General features: G+C 45.2%; 1 protein-coding gene across 1 annotated transcript; it reads left to right on the top strand.

Moving 5' to 3' along the window:
• Positions 1-3,338: 3,338 nt before the first annotated feature.
• On the top strand, positions 3,339-11,128 carry CTF1 (cardiotrophin 1). The gene is made up of 3 exons (XM_040440223.1): positions 3,339-3,354; positions 4,651-4,787; positions 7,830-11,128. Exons 1-3 carry the CDS (start codon positions 3,339-3,341, stop codon positions 8,331-8,333), a joined length of 657 nt encoding a protein of 218 aa, XP_040296157.1. The 3' UTR covers positions 8,334-11,128.
• Positions 11,129-17,960: the final 6,832 nt, after the last annotated feature.

Genomic DNA, 17,960 nt, shown 5'->3' with positions numbered 1-17,960 from the left:
CCACTAGAGGGATTAACGACATACAGATTATACAGCCACCACTAAGGGAGATAACGACATACAGATTATTACAGCCACCACTAGAGGGAGCTCACTACATACAAATACCACTAGAGGGAGCTCACTACATACAGATTATATAGCCGCCACTAGAGGGAGCTCACTATATACAGATTATACAGCCACCACTAGGGGGACATCACTACATACAGATTATACAGCCACCACTAGAGGAAGGCTCACTACATACAGATTATACACAGCCACCACTATAGGAAGCTCACTACATACAGATTATACAGCCACAACTAGAGGGAGCTCACTACATACAGACTATACAGCCACCACTAGAGGGAGCTCACTGCATAAAGATTATATAGCCACCACTAGAGGGCGCTCACTGCATACAGATTATACAGACACCACTAGAGGGAGCTCACCGCATACAGATTATACAGGCACCACTAGAGGGAGCTCACTGCATACAGATTATACAGCCACCACTAGAGGGAGCTCACTGCATACAGATTATACAGCCACCACTAGAGGGAGCTCACTGCATACAGATTATACAGCCACCACTAGGGGGATATCACTACATACAGATTATACAGCCACCACTAGAGGAAGCTCACTACATACAGACTATACAGCCACCACTAGAGGGAGCCCCCTGTACACAGATTATATAGCCACCACAAGAGGGAGCTCACTACATACAGACTATACAGCCACCACTAGAGGAAGCTCACTACATGCAGACTATACAGCCACCACTAGAGGGAGCCCACTGTACACAGATTATATAGCCACCACAAGACGGAGCTCACTACATACAGACTATACAGCCACCACTAGAGGGAGCTCACTGCATACAGATTGTACAGCTACCACTAGAGGGAGATCACTACATACAGATTATGCAGCCACCACTAGAGGGTAACTTGCTACATACAGATTATACAGCCAGAATTAGAGGGAGATCACTACATACAGATTTCACATTATACAGACACCACTAGTGGGATCTCACTATATACAGTGAGCACCACTAGATGGATCTCACTACATACAGATTATACAGACACCACTAGAGGGAGCTCAATACATACAGATTATACAGCCACCACTAGGGGGAGCTCACTACATACAGATTATACAGCCGCCACTAGAGGAATCTCACTATATACAGATTATACAGCCACCACTAGGGGGAGCTCACTACATATAGATTATACAGCCACCACTAGCAGAAGCTTACTACATACAGATTATATAGCCACCACTAGAGGGAGTTTATTACAAACGGATTATACAGTCACCACTAGAGGGAGCTCACTACATACAGATTATACAGTCACCACTAGGGGGAGCTCACTACATACAGATTATCCAGCCACCACTAGAGGGAGCTCACTACATACAGATTATACAGCCACCACTAGAGGGAGCTCACTGCATACAGATTATACAGCCACCACTAGGGGGAGCTCACTATATACAGATTATACAGTCACCACTAGAGGGAGCTCACAACATCCACGTTATACAGCCACCACTAGGGGGAGCTCACTACATACAGATTATACAGCCACCACTAGAGGGAGCTCACTACATACAGATTATACAGCCACCACTAGGGGGAGCTCACTACATACAGATTATACAGCCACCACTAGAGGGAGCTCACTACATACAGATTATACAGCCACCACTAGGGGGAGCTCACAATATACAGATTACACAGCCACCACTAGGGGGAGCTCACTACATACAGATTACACAGCCACCACTAGAGGGAGCTCACGACATCCAGGTTATACAGCCACCACTAGGGGGAGCTTACCATCTAGGGTGCTGTTCTGCCAGCATTATTTTGGGTGTGAGAACATATTATTGTGTACGACACTTGGGGGAGTAGTAAGGGTACTAGTTTTTATTTTGGGTGGCACAATTTTTGCAGCAGTAGAATGAGAAGTTTTTTAGAAGTAACTCCGCAGAGAAGATCCATGGTTATCATGGTGATCTGGGCCAGACCAAGAGAAATGGAAAGGTGAACAACTCCAATCAGGGGATATGGATGAAACTGTACTTCTTTGAATGAGGTGCAGTCCATGGCTGGTATCCATTGTAATGTGGCCACTGTATGGCAGAATTATTGGTCGCTATGGCAGTTTTATGTGGTGGTTTGGGGCTGTTATTTGGTGGCAGTTATCCAGAGTGATAGGGGAACCTCCACATAAGTCGTGGCAGATGCCTTCAGCTCGTGCCCTGGTTACAGCCTCATTTCCTCCGCTATGAATCGCTCCGTCCATTGTGATGACAATATTCCCGGAGCTTTACACTCAGCAGCCTGACATTATGCAGGATGTTGTCCTATGGTTCTCAGCCATGCTGGGCCCCGCAGGCTCGTCCTGTGTGTCATGTGATGGGGGATGTATCCCTGGGGTTCAGATGATGTCACGGTGACTCACTCTGATAGTCGGTGACATCACAGGTTTTGTTGCTGTGATTCCTGTGCTGGATAATTCCCAATGTGTCATCCCCAGACAGAGCGATGACGGGGCGTCTGCTGCCCCCACGTCTTGTGAAAGGACCCCCAATGCTGTGGTGTTGAGGGGCGCACTGTCTCCATTTTAAAGGGGGATGGGGACACCCTTAACCTGCGACTTTCTTGCTGCTACAACACTACAACTCCCAGCATGTTCTAACAGCTTCCTAATTTTGTGAAGGGGACCCCCACTCTGTTATGTGTGACCTGGCTGGACTGGTGCCATGCATGCCAGTACTGAACCCACAGCAGGCACAGCGGTGGGTGGCAGCGCTACTTGTCACCCGCCGGTATCAGGTAGCGATTCACAGCACGTCAGGCATGAAGTGTAATTACATGTTTCACGTGTGTACGTGTGTTTTACACCAGGTCCGTGCCAAATCCCTGGGGGGGGAAGGCGGGCGACTCATATAATACCTCTAAGGGGGGTGAAGGATGGTAACCCAACTCCTGCTGTGCCTCATTGTCTTGGAGGCACTTCCGTCAGTGAGGTGACAGCTCTGGGGGGTGACGGGAGGGGACCTGGACACGAGTCACCTGTCAGGTGCATTCATGTGGGGGCGCCCCCTGTACATACCTTCTCCTCGAGTCAGCGCCCGTTTCTCCTCCTCCTAATTTTCTTAGAAGGAAGCAGGAATCACAGCGGTGAGCGGAGAATGGGGATTCCTTGCACGGCAGGGGGTGTGTGACGTCTGCACCGGGAAAAGGACATGGGGGGGGTGGACAGGTATAAAGACCGGTCACCTGCAGGGCAGGTGGAGCACAGGGAGAGGGAGCGGGGTGCAGGATGCTGGCGGGGGCAGGTAAGTCCATGACGGGACTGCTACAGCGGTACTGAACAGAGCAAGTGATGGAAAGGAGCAGAAGAAGTGGTACTGTGCATAGAGAGGGGCGGCACTATATAGTATAACCATAGTAATAATGTGAGCAGATGAAGCAGTTGTACTGTGCACTAATAGAAGTATTACTGTGCATAGTAATAGTAGTGACACTGTGTAATATAAGTAGTACTGTGCATAGTAATAGTAGTGATACTGTGTAATGTAAGAGGTAGTACTGTGCATAGTAATAGTAGTGACACTAAGTACTGTAAGAAGTAGTACTGTGCATAGTAATAGTAGTGATACTGTGTGTAATATAAGTAGTATTACTGTGTATAGTAATAGTGATACTGTGTAATGTAAGAAGTAGTACTGTGCATAGTAATAGTAGTGATACTGTGTACTGTAAGAAGTAGTACTGTGCATAGTAATAGTAGTGATACTATGTGTAATATAAGAAGTAGTACTGTGCATAGTAATAGTACTCACTGTGTACTTTAGAAGTAGTACTGTGCATAGTAATAGTAGTGATACTGTGTAATGTGAGAAGTAGTACTGTGCATAGTAATAGTAGTGATACAATGTAATGTGAGAAGTAGTACTGTGCATAGTAATAGTACTCACTGTGTACTTTAGAAGTAGTACTGTGCACTAATAGAAGTATTACTGGGCATACTAATAGTAGTGATACTGTGTGTAATATAAGAAGTAGTACTGTGCATAGTAATAACAGTGACTGTATAATGTAAGATGTAGTACTGTGCATAGTAATAGCAGTAACACTGTAGTGTAAGAAGTAGTACTGTGCATAGAAATAGTAGTGACTGTGTAATGTAAGAAGTAGTACTGTGCATAGTAATAGCAGTGGCACTGTAGTTTAAGAAGTAGTACTGTGCATAGTAATAGTAGTGACACTGTAGTGTAAGAAGTAGTACTGTGCATAGTAATAGTAGTGACACTGTAGTGTAAGAAGTAGTACTGTGTATAGTAATAGTAGTGACACTGTAGTGTAAGAAGTAGTACTGTGCATAGTAATAGTATTGACTGTGTAATGTAAGAAGTAGTACTGTGCATAGTAACAGTAGTGACACTGTAGTGTAAGAAGTAGTACTGTGCATAGTAATAGCAGTGACTGTGTAATGTAAGAAGTAGTACTGTGCATAGTAATAGTAGTGACTGTGTAATGTAAGAAGCAGTACTGTGCATAGTAATAGTAGTGACTGTGTAATGTAGGAAGTAGTACTGTGCATCACATCTTCCTCTGTGTCCCCGCTGCAGTTTTCATGTTGATGAGCGTCACCGCCTGGTCCCGGGAATCTGCTGCCATTCCTCTGTCTGGAGAAGAGATTATCACCCAGATCCACAGCCTTGCTACTTTATACAAGATCAACTCCACCCTGGTGCTCAGCACATATGTAAGTGCCGAACCCTCCAAAAAGTGTCTCTGACAACCAGCTGCATGGGAAGGTTGTCAGACACTCCCACTCAGCTCCTTATTCATATCTGTTATTAGCAATGTATTTATTTACATACTTAATTCTCTCTGGAAGAGCTTGCAGTCTAACTTCCAGGCCACAGACATGCACACAGTCATACGCCACTGACCCAATTCCAGAGCAGTGATGTATCAGATGTACAGATCGATATATATACAGCCGCGCCCTGCTCGTCATCTGATCGCCTTAACCTGTGCCCCGATCCCAGACATATAATTGATGATGTTATCCTTATAATCTCCGATATTATATGAACTAAATTGTGAAAATGTGGAAATTGATAATATATCACTTATTATATCATAATTCTATTTGTTCCGAAAGGAGGTTAAATATCATAATATTATTACAGCAGAAACACTGACTTATTATATCCAGGCTGTGAAATGGCAAGTCAGGAGTCTGGGATGAAAATTACCAGCTCACGGGTAATAAATGAGTGTCTGATGTAATAAGCAAGGATCTGAGATAATAAGCAAGAGCCAGAGATAATAAGAGAGGGTTTGAGATAATAAGCAAGTACCTGAGATAATAAGCAAGAGCCAGAGATAATGAGAGAGGGTTTGAGATAATAAGCAAGGACCTGTGATAATAAGCAAGAGCCAGAGATAATGAGAGAGGGTTTGAGATAATAAGCAAGGACCTGGGATAATAAGCAAGAGCCAGAGATAATGAGAGAGGGTTTAAGATAATAGGCATGGCCGTGAGATGATAAGCAAGGGCCTATAGGTGGATTTAGATGGGAAGATGATCAGGCAGATTATCGGGGCAATCTGCCTGTCTAAAGGTGCAGCCAATCACTTGAGCGAAATGTTCGTTCATCGGGTGAAATGATTGTTAGTGCAGGTACGTACATTATTGTTTCTAGGCAGCAGATCGCCCAGAAACAATGCAGCTAGATGAGGATGAACGACAGCAATAGCGATCGCTCGTCCTCATACTGTGGAGGTGATCACTGCATGATCACTCTACTTAATGAGCAGCCAACTTTCGGGAAGGAACGCTTCCTTTTTGACAATCTGCTGCTCCTCAGCCCCTCTCAATCCACCTTAACACAGAGCCTGAGATAATGAGCATAGACCATAGATAAGAAGGACCTGAGATAATAAGCAAGAGCCTGATATAATAAGAGAGGATTTGAGATAATAAGCATGTACCTGAGATAAGATATGAGATAACAATCAAGGGCCTAAGATAATAAATGAGATCCTGAGATACTAAACAAGATAATAAGGACTTGAGATAATAAGCGAGAGCTAGATAATAAGAGAGAATTTGAAATAAAAAACATTGACCTGAGATATTAAGTATTGTGGGAGATAATAAGCATAGACCTGAGATAATAAGGAACTGAAATAATAAGCAAGAGCCTGAGATAAGAGAGGGTTTGAGATAATAAACATGGACCTAAGATAATAAGGGCCTGAGATAACAAGAAAGTGTTTTAGATGATAAGCATGAACCCAAGATGATAAGTAAGGTCTGAGATATTAAGCAAGGGACTAAGATAATAAGAAAGAGCCTGAGATAATTAGCATAGACCTGAGATAATAAGGAACTGAAATAATAAGCAAGAGCCTGAGATAAGAGAGGGTTTGAGATAATAAACATGGACCTAAGATAATAAGGGCCTGAGATAACAAGAAAGTGTTTGAGATGATAAGCATGAACCCAAGATGATAAGTAAGATCTGAGATATTAAGCAAGGGACTAAGATAATAAGAAAGAGCCTGAGATAATTAGCATAGACCCAAAATAATAAGGACCTGAGATAATAAGCGAGAGCCTGACATAATAAGCATAGACCGAAGATAATTATGGACAAGAGATAATAAGCAAGAGCCTGAGATAATAAGTATAGACTTGAGATAACAAGGGCCTGAAATAGTAATTGGGTGCTCTGAGATAAAATTGTTTTGAGATCATAAGCAATGGCCCAACATAATAAGCAAGGGTCTATTAATAAGTAAAGAGCCTGAGATGATAGCCAAAGGCTCTGAGATAATAAGTGAGTGATTTGAGAAAGAAATAGCCTAAGATAATAAGCAAGGGCTTGAGATAATAAGCAAGGGACCTGAGATAATAAGCTAGAGCTCTGAAATAATAAATTAGATCTCTGCAATAATAATCACTTTGAGAAAATAGGTAAGGTGTCTGAGGAGTCAGGGCCTGAGATAATAAGCAAGAGCTCTGAGATAATACATGAGGACTCTCACAATAAGCAAGGACCTGAAATAGTAAGTGATGGCCTGTGATAATAACTCAGATAATATGTGAAAGCTCTGAGATAATAAGTGAGAAGATCCCCTCAATGGATTATGATTATAAGAAAGGCCTGGCATAATAAGTGAGGGCTCTGAGGAAATCAAGGGCTTAAGATAACAAACCTGGTATAAGTGAGCATGCTGAGAAGATAATCACGGGCCTGAGATAATATGCCAGGGCTCTGGGATAATAAGCAATGACTCTGAGATAAAAGGCAACCTGATGGCTCTGAGATAGTAAGCAAGAACCAGAGATAATAAGCATAGCTAATATTTAGGGGCCTGAGAAAATCATCATGGGCCCTGAGATAGTAATTGAGGGCCTGAGATAATAAGCAAGTTCAAAACATAGTAGCTGGTTTCCTGAGATTATAATAAGGCTTGAGATAATAAGCAAGCGATTGAGGGCTTGAGATAATAAGTGAGACCCGACCCTGTCATAAAAAGAGAGCATGCTAAAATAATAAGCAAGGGCTCTGATATAATAAGCGAGGGCCAGAGATAAGGTCTCTGAAATAATAAGATAGAGTTTTGAGATAAGAAGCAAGGTGCTACGGTGTACATGCTATAGAAAAGGGGTAGAAGCTGCAAAACCTGGTGCAGTAATGTGAGGTCCATCTTGATTGTTGCTCTCACAGAATGTGGATGTTCTCGTGTCTTGTTCTCCTCATCCTGATCCTGTGTTTCTCTCTCATAGCTGCAGCACCAAGGCTCCCCGTTTAGTGACATTAACTTCAGCTTCCCTTCTTGGTTTGAAAACGGTCTTCCCACTGCTGCTATGGGCTTCAAGGCCTGGAGATGTCTTTGTCCTGGTGACCGTCTTCTGCAGGCCAGACAAGCCTTCTCCGCTATATCTGAGTTCTTCCAACTGGTCCGGGATGATCAGATGTCCCTGAACCCAATGGCTACCGAGCTGCACCGGCTCCTGGAGATCGCCCAGAGATCCTCAGAGGCTTTACTCAGTAACCTCAATGAGGCCATGCTCATCCTGGGCTACCAGCCTCAATCCACCCAGCCCGAACCTCTGAGCTGGGCTTCTACAGACGACAGCATCTTCAAGAGGAAGGTACGAGGCTATGTGCTGTGCAGAGAGTACAGGGACTGGCTAATGAGGGTGCCCAAGGACATGGAAATACTGAGGGCTGCAAGGAACAGGAGGGAGACTGCTGGGCCGGACAGGAAGGATTGCTGCCGCTCCTAGAAGATGGAAAAGTAAGAGGAAGCACAGTAAAATATCAGAGGAGAAGCCAGAGGTTTGCTCTGCTGGAGGACTAAGGGCTTTAGAAAACTATATGGGTCCATCGAGGTGAAAGCAGCAGTTACCTTGACTATGACCTATGGAGCTGCAGGTCCAACCATGAAGTTCTTTACATCACCAGCCAGCAGGGACCTTGCTGACTCTAGGACTCTGTGCTGCAGTTCACCATATCAACCACCAGGGGGCTGCAGATCCTATCTCAAAGCAGACTAGGCCTCCATAAGGACACTGAGGGGAAAGTTGTGATTCTATGATGTCATCTGTAACAGTGATGTCACTGCTGTGAAGGAATTCTGTGAGTCAACAGGAGTGAGTCACCTGCAATCCCCCCCAGCAGTCACTTCCTGGCATTCATAGATCCTGATGTCATCATTAGACCAATGGACAGTTCTGATGAGGAATTCATCTCATTTTTAGAATTCCTTTCTAATTGCACTGAGGTCTCATACAGTTCTGCAGCTATGAATAGTCCCTGCGTATGATTGATATAAAAATCCTTGCAGGGTTCTAAGTCAGGGATGTGCAGGTGCAAAGTTCTAGGTCAGGGGTGTTCAGCTGGCATTGTTCCTGGTCAGGGGGTGCGTTTGGCTTGGCTGTAGCTAAGTCTTGCTGGCATGGTTCTAGGTCAGGCAGGTGTAGGGCTCTAGGTCAGGGGTGTGCAGGTGCAGGACACGCTTGCACTACTCCAGTCTAGAGCTCAGTGTAAGACCTGTACATGTGCTCCTTTTACACACAGCACTTTAAGTGGTCGGGCACTGAACTATTCCCATTGGGGCACTGTATCAATCTTTACTTATATCATTAAGGATTCTAGTATTACAGAAATAATCAGAGACACAAAGGTCTGAGGGGCCCTTAGCCGGCCGTACACACAAGACCGTGCTCAGCCGCATTGCAGCCAGTCAGTCATCCGTGGGATTGTTCAGTGCCAGACTACGCTGGCCGACCAGGTCCTCACTCCCTGGTTCTTGAGCACAATGGTGGATAATTGACCAGTCTGCCCATACACATTTTCCAACTGAACCAATGACATTTTCAGCAGACAAAAGTCTGCCGTTGACCATTTCAAACTATAGTTTGTGGTAATTTTTCAAACAATGGCCAAAACCTAAAATTTTAGCCTGCTTTTATTTCATAAATATGGCTGGCTTTATTATATAAAAGCACTTATGGTGAAAAATAAGTCAGTGCCATGAAAAAGTCAGAATGCTGAGGTAATAAACACATGGTAGGCTGGGAGATGATAAGTAAGAGTTCAGAGATAATAAGTAAGAACTCAGAGATAACAAGCAAGAGCCCTGAGATAATAAAAGCTCTGAAATAAAAAGTTAGGGTTATGAGGTAATAAGACTTCCGAAATAATAAGCGAGGGTGAGATAATAAGTAAAAGCTCTGACAATAAGTAAGACCTCTAAAATAATAAGTGAGGGTCAGATAATAAGTAAGAGCACTGAGACAATAAGTGAAGGCTGTAGGATAATAAGTAAGAGCACTGAAATAATAAGTGAAGGCTGTAGGATAATAAGTAAGAGCACTGAAATAATAAGCAAGGACAGTAAGATAATAAGTAAGAGCTCGGAGATAATAAGCAAGGATAATAAGTAAGAGCTCTGAGATGATAAGCGTGGGTAAGATAATAAGTAAGAGCTCTCAGATAATAAGTGAAGGCTGTAGGATAATAAGTAAGAGCTCTGATATAATAAGCAAGGACAGTAAGATAATAAGTAAGAGCTCGGAGATAGTAAGCAAGGATAATAAGTAAGAGCTCTGAGATGATAAGCGTGGGTAAGATAAGAAGTAAGAGCTCTCAGATAATAAGTGAAGGCTGTAGGATAATAAGTAAGAGCTCTGATATAATAAGCAAGGACAGTAAGATAATAAGTAAGAGCTCGGAGATAATAAGCAAGGATAATAAGTAAGAGCTCTGAGATGATAAGCGTGGGTAAGATAATAAGTAAGAGCTCTGATATAATAAGCAAGGACAGTAGGATAACAAGTAAGAGCACTGAGATAATAAGCCAGGACAATAAGATAAGAAAAAAAGCTCTGAGATGATAAGCAAGGGTGAGATAATAAGTGAAGGCAGTAGGATAATAAGTAAGAACTCTGAAATAATAAGCAAGGACAGTAAGGGTGGATTTAGATGGGCCAACTGAGCGGCCGATTGTTGGGAAGGAAGCATTTCTTTCCAACAGTCGACTGCTTGTTCAGTTAAGGAGACCGCTGTATTTGCGATACATGCAGCGATCTCCTTTACTGTCGGAGGACCAGGGAATCGCTATATCCCCCGTCTTCATACGGAATCATGGCTTCTGAGCAGCAGATAACTGTTTAGACCACACAATCTGCTGCTCAGAAGCCGTGATCGGTAGTTTTGCTTGTTCATCGGGTGATCGGCGGCTCATTTAGACGGTCATTCCCGATCATCTGGACGATTATTGTTGCATCTAAATCCACCTTAACAAAATAAGTAATAATAATCTAGGGCTGTGAGATAATAAGGAAGAGCACTGAGATAATAAAGAACAGTAAGAAAATAAGGGCTCTGAGATATTATCTCAGGTTCTAATTATTTTTATGACATGTTTTATGTATCGTGTGTTACTGTGGTCGGCGCTGCGCCTCTTGCACATTATTTATTGCACTGTTATGTGACTTTTTTTACTTTTGACTTTGTACTATTTATACTGGAAGATGTTTATATTTGCAGGTTCATGTGACGCCGGCGATGTGCAGACTGCGGCCATATTCTATTATGTCTGGACACTATTTATATTATTTATAGCAATAAACTGATTATTTATTTTAAAGCGGAATTATAAATTATTGTAAAAAAATACAGGAAAAAAAATCAGCGTTTATGTAACTTCTGTAATATTTGTGGATGATTTAATATAAAGAAAGAGAACATGGAAGAGGCCAACTGAAAACCCGCGGCTCCATATGTATGAGGCATCCGGCAGCCGCGTGATTTTCTGTAATAATAAGGAAGTTTTCTGCGATAGTCAGTTCTCTGAGGTAATAAAGTCAGTCCTGTAAGATAAGACAGTGCTCTGAGATAACAATTTTGTTCTGTGAGATAATAAGTCTATTCTGTGATAGCAAACTTGGACATACACTAAAAGATATCTCTCCCGATCCCACATACATATGCATGCTCGGCTTGGCATATAGTGAATGAGGAGAGGGGACTGAGATGATAAGTCAGTCCTCTGAGATGATAAGTCAGTCCTCTGAAATGAAGGGTCCGTCCTCTGAGATGAGGGGTGCGTCCTCTGAGATGAGGGGTCCGTCCTCTGAGATGAGGGGTCCGTCCTCTGAGATGAGGGGTCCGTCCTCTGAGATGAGGGGTCCGTCCTCTGAGATGAGGGGTCCGTTCTCTGAGAAGTCCGTTTTCTGAGATGACAGGTCCGTCCTCTGAGATGATAGGTCCGTCCTCTGAGAAGTCCGCCCTCTGAGATGACAGATCCGTCCTCTGAGAAGTCCGTCCTCTGAGATGATAGGTCCGTCCTCTGAGATGATAGGTCCGTCCTCTGAGATGATCGGTCCGTCCTCTGAGAAGTCCGTTCTCTGAGATGATAGGTCCGTCCTCTGAGAAGTCTGTTCTCTGAGATGATAGGTCCGTCCTCTGAGAAGTCCGTTCTCTGAGATGATAGGTCCGTGCTCTGAGAAGTCCGTCCTCTGAGATGATAGGTCCGTCCTCTGAGATGATTGGTCCGTCCTCTGAGAAGTCCATCCTAGGAGATGATAGGTCCGTCCTCTGAGAAGTCTGTTCTCTGAGATGATAGGTCCGTCATATGAGAAGTCTGTCCTCTAAGAAGTCCGTTCTCTGAGATGATAGGTCCGTCCTCTGAGTCCGTTCTCTGAGATGATAGGTCTGTCCTCTGAGAAGTCTGTTCTCTGAGATGATAGGTCCGTCCTCTGAGAAGTCTGTTCTCTGAGATGATAGGTTCGTCCTCTGAGAAGTCTGTTCTCTGAGATGATAAGTCTGTTCTCTAAAATGCTGAAACCAATCTCTGAGATGATGACTCTTTTCTCTGAGGGAATAAAGGGGTATTTAGACTATCGATGAGCAACATATTATCGGGAAGGAAGCATTCCTTTCCAACAGTCGGCTGCTTGTTAAGTGGGGGTGAAGCTCTGTATTCACACACAACGATCACCTCCACAGTATGAAGACAAGTGATCGCTGCTGCTAATATTGCTCCTGGGCAGAGAGGCTGGTTACAAACCACGATCTGTTGCCCACGGACGATGATTGAGGTGTCCGCACCCCCGATCGTATCACCTGATGTACGAACGCTTCACACCTTTACACGGGCAGATTGTTGGGAAGGAGCATTTGTAGGAACGTTTGTTAAAACAAGGACTGAAGTACAGTCAAGAGAACCACGACAGAAATGCACATCCCACAAATGCCAATAAATAAAAAGCAATTTTTATTAGACAACACTAACACATAGACATTAAAAATTGCATACAATAGAACTTGGTGTTGGTGAAAAATAAAACCAGCACCTATACAGAGTCCACTAACGTCCAAAAATGAGGACATAAAATATATAACCCGGCTACGTCAATAACCATATATGTAAATACATAAAAGCCTTGCATCAAAATATAATATGGCATCAAAGAAGTTAAGATAGGACCAGATCTGGTCAAAATATAAGAGCCATGACCTGTAGAAGAGCTGGTAAAGTGGACCTGTGCGACATGAAGAAAGGCGCCCTTGTGAAAATAGTCGCATATAAATATAGCAAAAATCTTTATTGATATAAAAAAAATATATATAACATAGGTGAAAACAAGGGGAGAGAGAGGCCCTACAGGACCCCTTCACCCCTAAGCCCCTGGTAGTAGAGACCACACAGGACCAACTTCAAGCCTCCTGACGAAGCCAGTGGGTTGGCGAAACGTGTGTTGGGGCACTAGCCCATTATGGGTAATTGATACATGCCATTATTTGCCTATACAGTGATTTGTGATCTAGCTCATGCATTCATGCTCTGTTGTGCGGAGCTGTCACTATGTATTTTTGTGCATCTCTGTTATCGGGCCATGCTTCCCGTTTCTATATGGCCCTCACACACCGCAGGATAGCAGGAAACCTTTGTTTATATACAGTTGCAAGAAAAACTATGTGAACCCTTTGGAATGATATGGATTTCTGTACAAATTGGTCATAAAATGTGATCTGATCTTCATCTAAGTCACAACAATAGACAATCACAGTCGGCTTAAACTAATAACACACAAATAATTAAATGTTACAATGTTTTTATTAAACACACAATGTAAACATTCACAGTGCAGGTGGAAAAAGTATGTTAACCCCTAGACTAATGACATCTCCAAGAGCTAATTTGAGTGAGGTGTCAGCCAACTGGAGTCCAATCAATGAGATGAGATTGGAGGTGTTGGTTACAGCTGTCCTGCCCTATAAGAAACACACACCAGTTTTGGGTTTGCTTTTCACAAGAAGCATTGCCTGATGTGAATGATGCCTCGCACAAAAGAGCTCTCAGAAGACCTACGATTAAGAATTGTTGACTTGCATAAAGCTGGAAAGAGTTATAAAAGTATCTCCAAAAGCCTTGCTGTTCATCAGTCCACGGTAAGAGAAATTGTCTATAAATGGAGAAAGTTCAGCACTGCTGCTACTCTCCCTAGGAGTGGCCGTCCTGTAAAGATGACTGCAAGAGCACAGCGCAGACTGCTCAATGAGGTGAAGAAGAATCTTGGAGTGTCAGCTAAAGACTTAGAGAAGTCTCTGGCATATGCTAACATCCCTGTTAGCGAATCTACGATACGTAAAACACTAAACAAGAATGGATTTCATGGGAGGATACCACAGAGGAAGCCACTGCTGTCCAAAAAAACCATTGCTGCATGTTTACAGTTTGCACAAGAGCACCTGGATGTTCCACAGCAGTACTGGCAAAATATTCTGTGGACAGATGAAACCAAAGTGGAGTTGTTTGGAAGAAACACACAACACTATGTGTGGAGAAAAAGAGGCACAGCACACCAACATCAAAACCTCATCCCAACTGTTAAGTATGGTGGTGGGGCATCATGGTTTGAGGCTGCTTTGCTGCGTCAGGGCCTGGAGTGATTGCTATCATCGAAGGAAAAATGAATTCCCAAGCTTATCAAGACATTTTGCAGGAGAACTTAAGGCCATCTGTCCACCAGCTGAAGCTCAACAGAAGATGGGTGTTGCAACAGGACAACGACCCAAAGCATAGAAGTAAATCAACAACAGAATGGCTTAAACAGAAGAAAATACACCATCTAGAATGGCCCAGTCAGAGTCCTGACCTCAACCCGATTGAGATGCTGTGGCAACTGTTCTGCAAACAAATGTGGATAGGGAAATGACTTAAAATAACATAAAATACAGAAAAATTAAAAATAACAATCTGGATCTAGGAGTAGGAGGTTGAGGAGGCGGTGGATGGGGGGATGTGGTGGTGTAGGTTGACATGGCGGTGTAGGTGGAAGCGGCGGTGAAGGAGGAATAGGTAGCCAACACTGATTTGTGTTATTTTTTATTTTTAAATTGGGGTATCCCCCAAAATATTGTGACATATAACAAAATAAAACTAAGAATAAGTGCACTTGAGTACAAGAATGGACGGTTGAGGCTGGTATAAATGTCTATTCTGCTCAAGGTACGGACAAGTCCTGTGGGATCCATGCCTGGTTCATTTTAATAAACGTAAGCTTGTCCACATTGGCTGCGGCCTGTGATCATGCTCTCTGCCGGGCTAAACACACGTTCACACTATACACTGGCTGCAGGGCAGGTCAGCACCTCCAAGGCTGACAAAGCTTTTCCACATTTCGGCCATGCTAATCCTGCCTTCTCAGGTGCTGCTGGTGCCCCAGCTGCGTTGGCGACCTCTTCCTCCTCCTCTGCCTTCGCCTTGTGCTTCCACTGTGCCCCCGCTGTCAGGTGGGAATGCCACTAGCAGCGCGTCTACCAGCGTGTGCTTGTACTCGCGCATCTTACGATCACGCTCCAGTGACGGAATTAAGGACTGTACGTTGTCCTTGTAACGGGGATCCAGCAACGTGGCCACCCAGTAATCAGCACAAGTTAGAATGTGGGCAACTCGGCGGTCGTTGCGGAGACACTGCAGCATGTAATCGCTCATGTGTGCCAGGCTGCCCAGAGGCAACGAAAAGCTGTCCTCTGTGGGAGGTGTATCGTCTGTGTCCTCTGTATCCCCCCATCCACGCACCAGTGATGGCCATGACCTGGTCTGGGTGCCACCCTGCTGTGAACATGGTTCCTCCTGCTCCATCTCCTCCTCCTCATCCTCCACCTCGTCATTCTCCAGAACTGTGCCCTGGCTGGACAATTGTGTACCTTGGGTTTGTGGGTGCAGGAACCCACCCTTGGAGCCACTTTGGAATGACTGTCCGGAAACCCTACGAAATGATCCCTCTTCCTCCTCCTGGGCCACATCCTCTTCCATCATCACCATGAGCGTTTTTTCAAGGAGGCATAGAAGTGGGATAGTAACGCTGAGAACGGCGTTATTGGCACTGACCATGTTGGTGGAGTACTCGAAACAGCGCTACAAGGAACACAGGTCTCGCAGGGAGGCCCACTCGTTGGTGGTGAAGTGGTGCTGTTCCGCCGAGCGACTCACCCGTGCGTGCTGCAGCTGAAACTCCACTATCGCCTGCTGCTGCTCGCACAGTCTGTCCAGCATGTGCAAGGTGGAGTTCCACCTTGTGGGAACATCGCATATGAGGCGGGAAGGCCGAAGTTACGCTGCAGCGCTGACAGGCGAGCAGCAGCAGGGTGAGAACGCCGAAAGCGCACACAGACGGCCCGCACTTTATGCAGCAGCTCTGACATGTCGGGGAAATTTTTAAGGAATCTCTGCACCACTAAATTCAGCACATGCGCCAGGCAAGGGATGTGCGTCAAACCGGCTAGTCCCAGAGCTGCTACGAGATTTCGCCCATTATCGCACACCACCAGGCCGGGCTTGAGGCTCACTGGCAGCAACCACTCATCGGTCTGTTGTTCAAGGCCCGTCCACAGATCCTGCGCGGTGTGGGGTTTGTCCCCCAAACAGATACGTTTTTAAACTGCCTGCTGTCATTTACCCCTGGCTGTGCTGAAGTTGGTGGTGAAGGGGTTACGCTGACAGGATGAGGAGCTAGTAGAGGATGAGGAAGCAACAGGAGGCAAACTGAAGCGCCCTGTGGAAGGACATGCGCCAAACTGCTATCCGCCTCAGGCCCAGCCGCCACTGCATTTACCCAGTGTGCTGTTATGGAGATATAACGTCCCTGACCGTGCTTACTGGTCCACGTATCCGTAGTCAGGTGCACCTTGCCACAGATGGCGTTGCGCAGTGCACACCTGATTTTGTCCCCTACTTGGTTGTGAAGGGAAGGGATGGCTCGCCTTGAAAAGTAGTGGCGGCTGGGCACGACGTACTGTGGGACAGCCACCGCCATAAGGCCTTTAAAACTATCCGTCTCCACCAGACGGAATGACAGCATTTCAAAGGCAAATAATTTTGAAATGCTAACATTCAGGGCCAGGGATCGCGGGTGGGTAGGAGGGTACTTCCTCTTCCTCTCCAGCGTTTGGGAGATGGAGAGCTGAACGCTTCCATGGGACATTGTGGAGATGCTTGGTGACCCAGATGGTGGTGTTGCTGGCAGATCCTCTGTTTGTGGGGTGCCAGGTGTCACTCCAGAGGTGGATGAAGAGGCCGAGACTGCACCAGAAGAGGAAGCAGGAGGAGCCAGAGACCTTTCTTGGTTTTTGAGGTGTCTACTCCACTGCAGCTCGTGCTTTGCACTTAAATGCCTGGTCATGCAGGTTGAGAAAGCGGCAGCAGCAGGCGTACTGTCTAGAGGACAGCCGCTCCGCTTTTGCACCCTGCTCCCTCTTCTGCTGTGCTGGTGGCTCTGTGCGACCACCGCCTCTTCCTCCGAACTACATCGGTCACTCGCATGACCTTGATTCCATGTGGGGTCGAGGACCTCATCGTCCTCTACATCATCTTCCACCCAGTCTTCACCCCTGACTTCCTTGTCGGTCTGCACACTTTCGAAAGCCCCAGCAGTTGGCGCCTGTGTTTCGTCATCATCCGAGACGTGCTTCGATGGTCCTCCCATGTACTCATCTTGAAAGATAAGTGGTTGGGCATCAGTGCACTCAATCTCTTCCACTTCTGGGGCAGGGCTAGGTGGATGGCCCTGGGAAACCCTGCTAACAGAGTCATCAAAAAGCAAAAGAGACTGCTGCATGACTTGGGGCTCAGACTGCTTGGCTGATTTGCAAGGGGGTGAGGTGAAAGACTGATGGACATCGGCTGCAGGTGCCAACTGTGGTCTTTAAGCAGGAGACTGGGTGGGAGACAATGTGAAGGAACTGGATCCACTGTCAGCAACCTAATCTACTATTGTCTGTACTTGTTCAGGCCTCACCATTCGTAGAGCAGCATTAGGCCCGACCAAACACCGCTGCAGGTTCTGTCGCCTACTCGCACCTGAGGAAGGGGTTTCACTTGTGCGTGTAGCTGGCACATA

Source organism: Bufo bufo, chromosome 7 (genome assembly GCF_905171765.1).
Source record: "Bufo bufo chromosome 7, aBufBuf1.1, whole genome shotgun sequence".
Lineage (NCBI taxonomy): Eukaryota > Metazoa > Chordata > Amphibia > Anura > Bufonidae > Bufo > Bufo bufo.
Note: the sequence above shows the minus strand (reverse complement) of the source record. Positions and strands in the feature narration are given on the sequence as shown.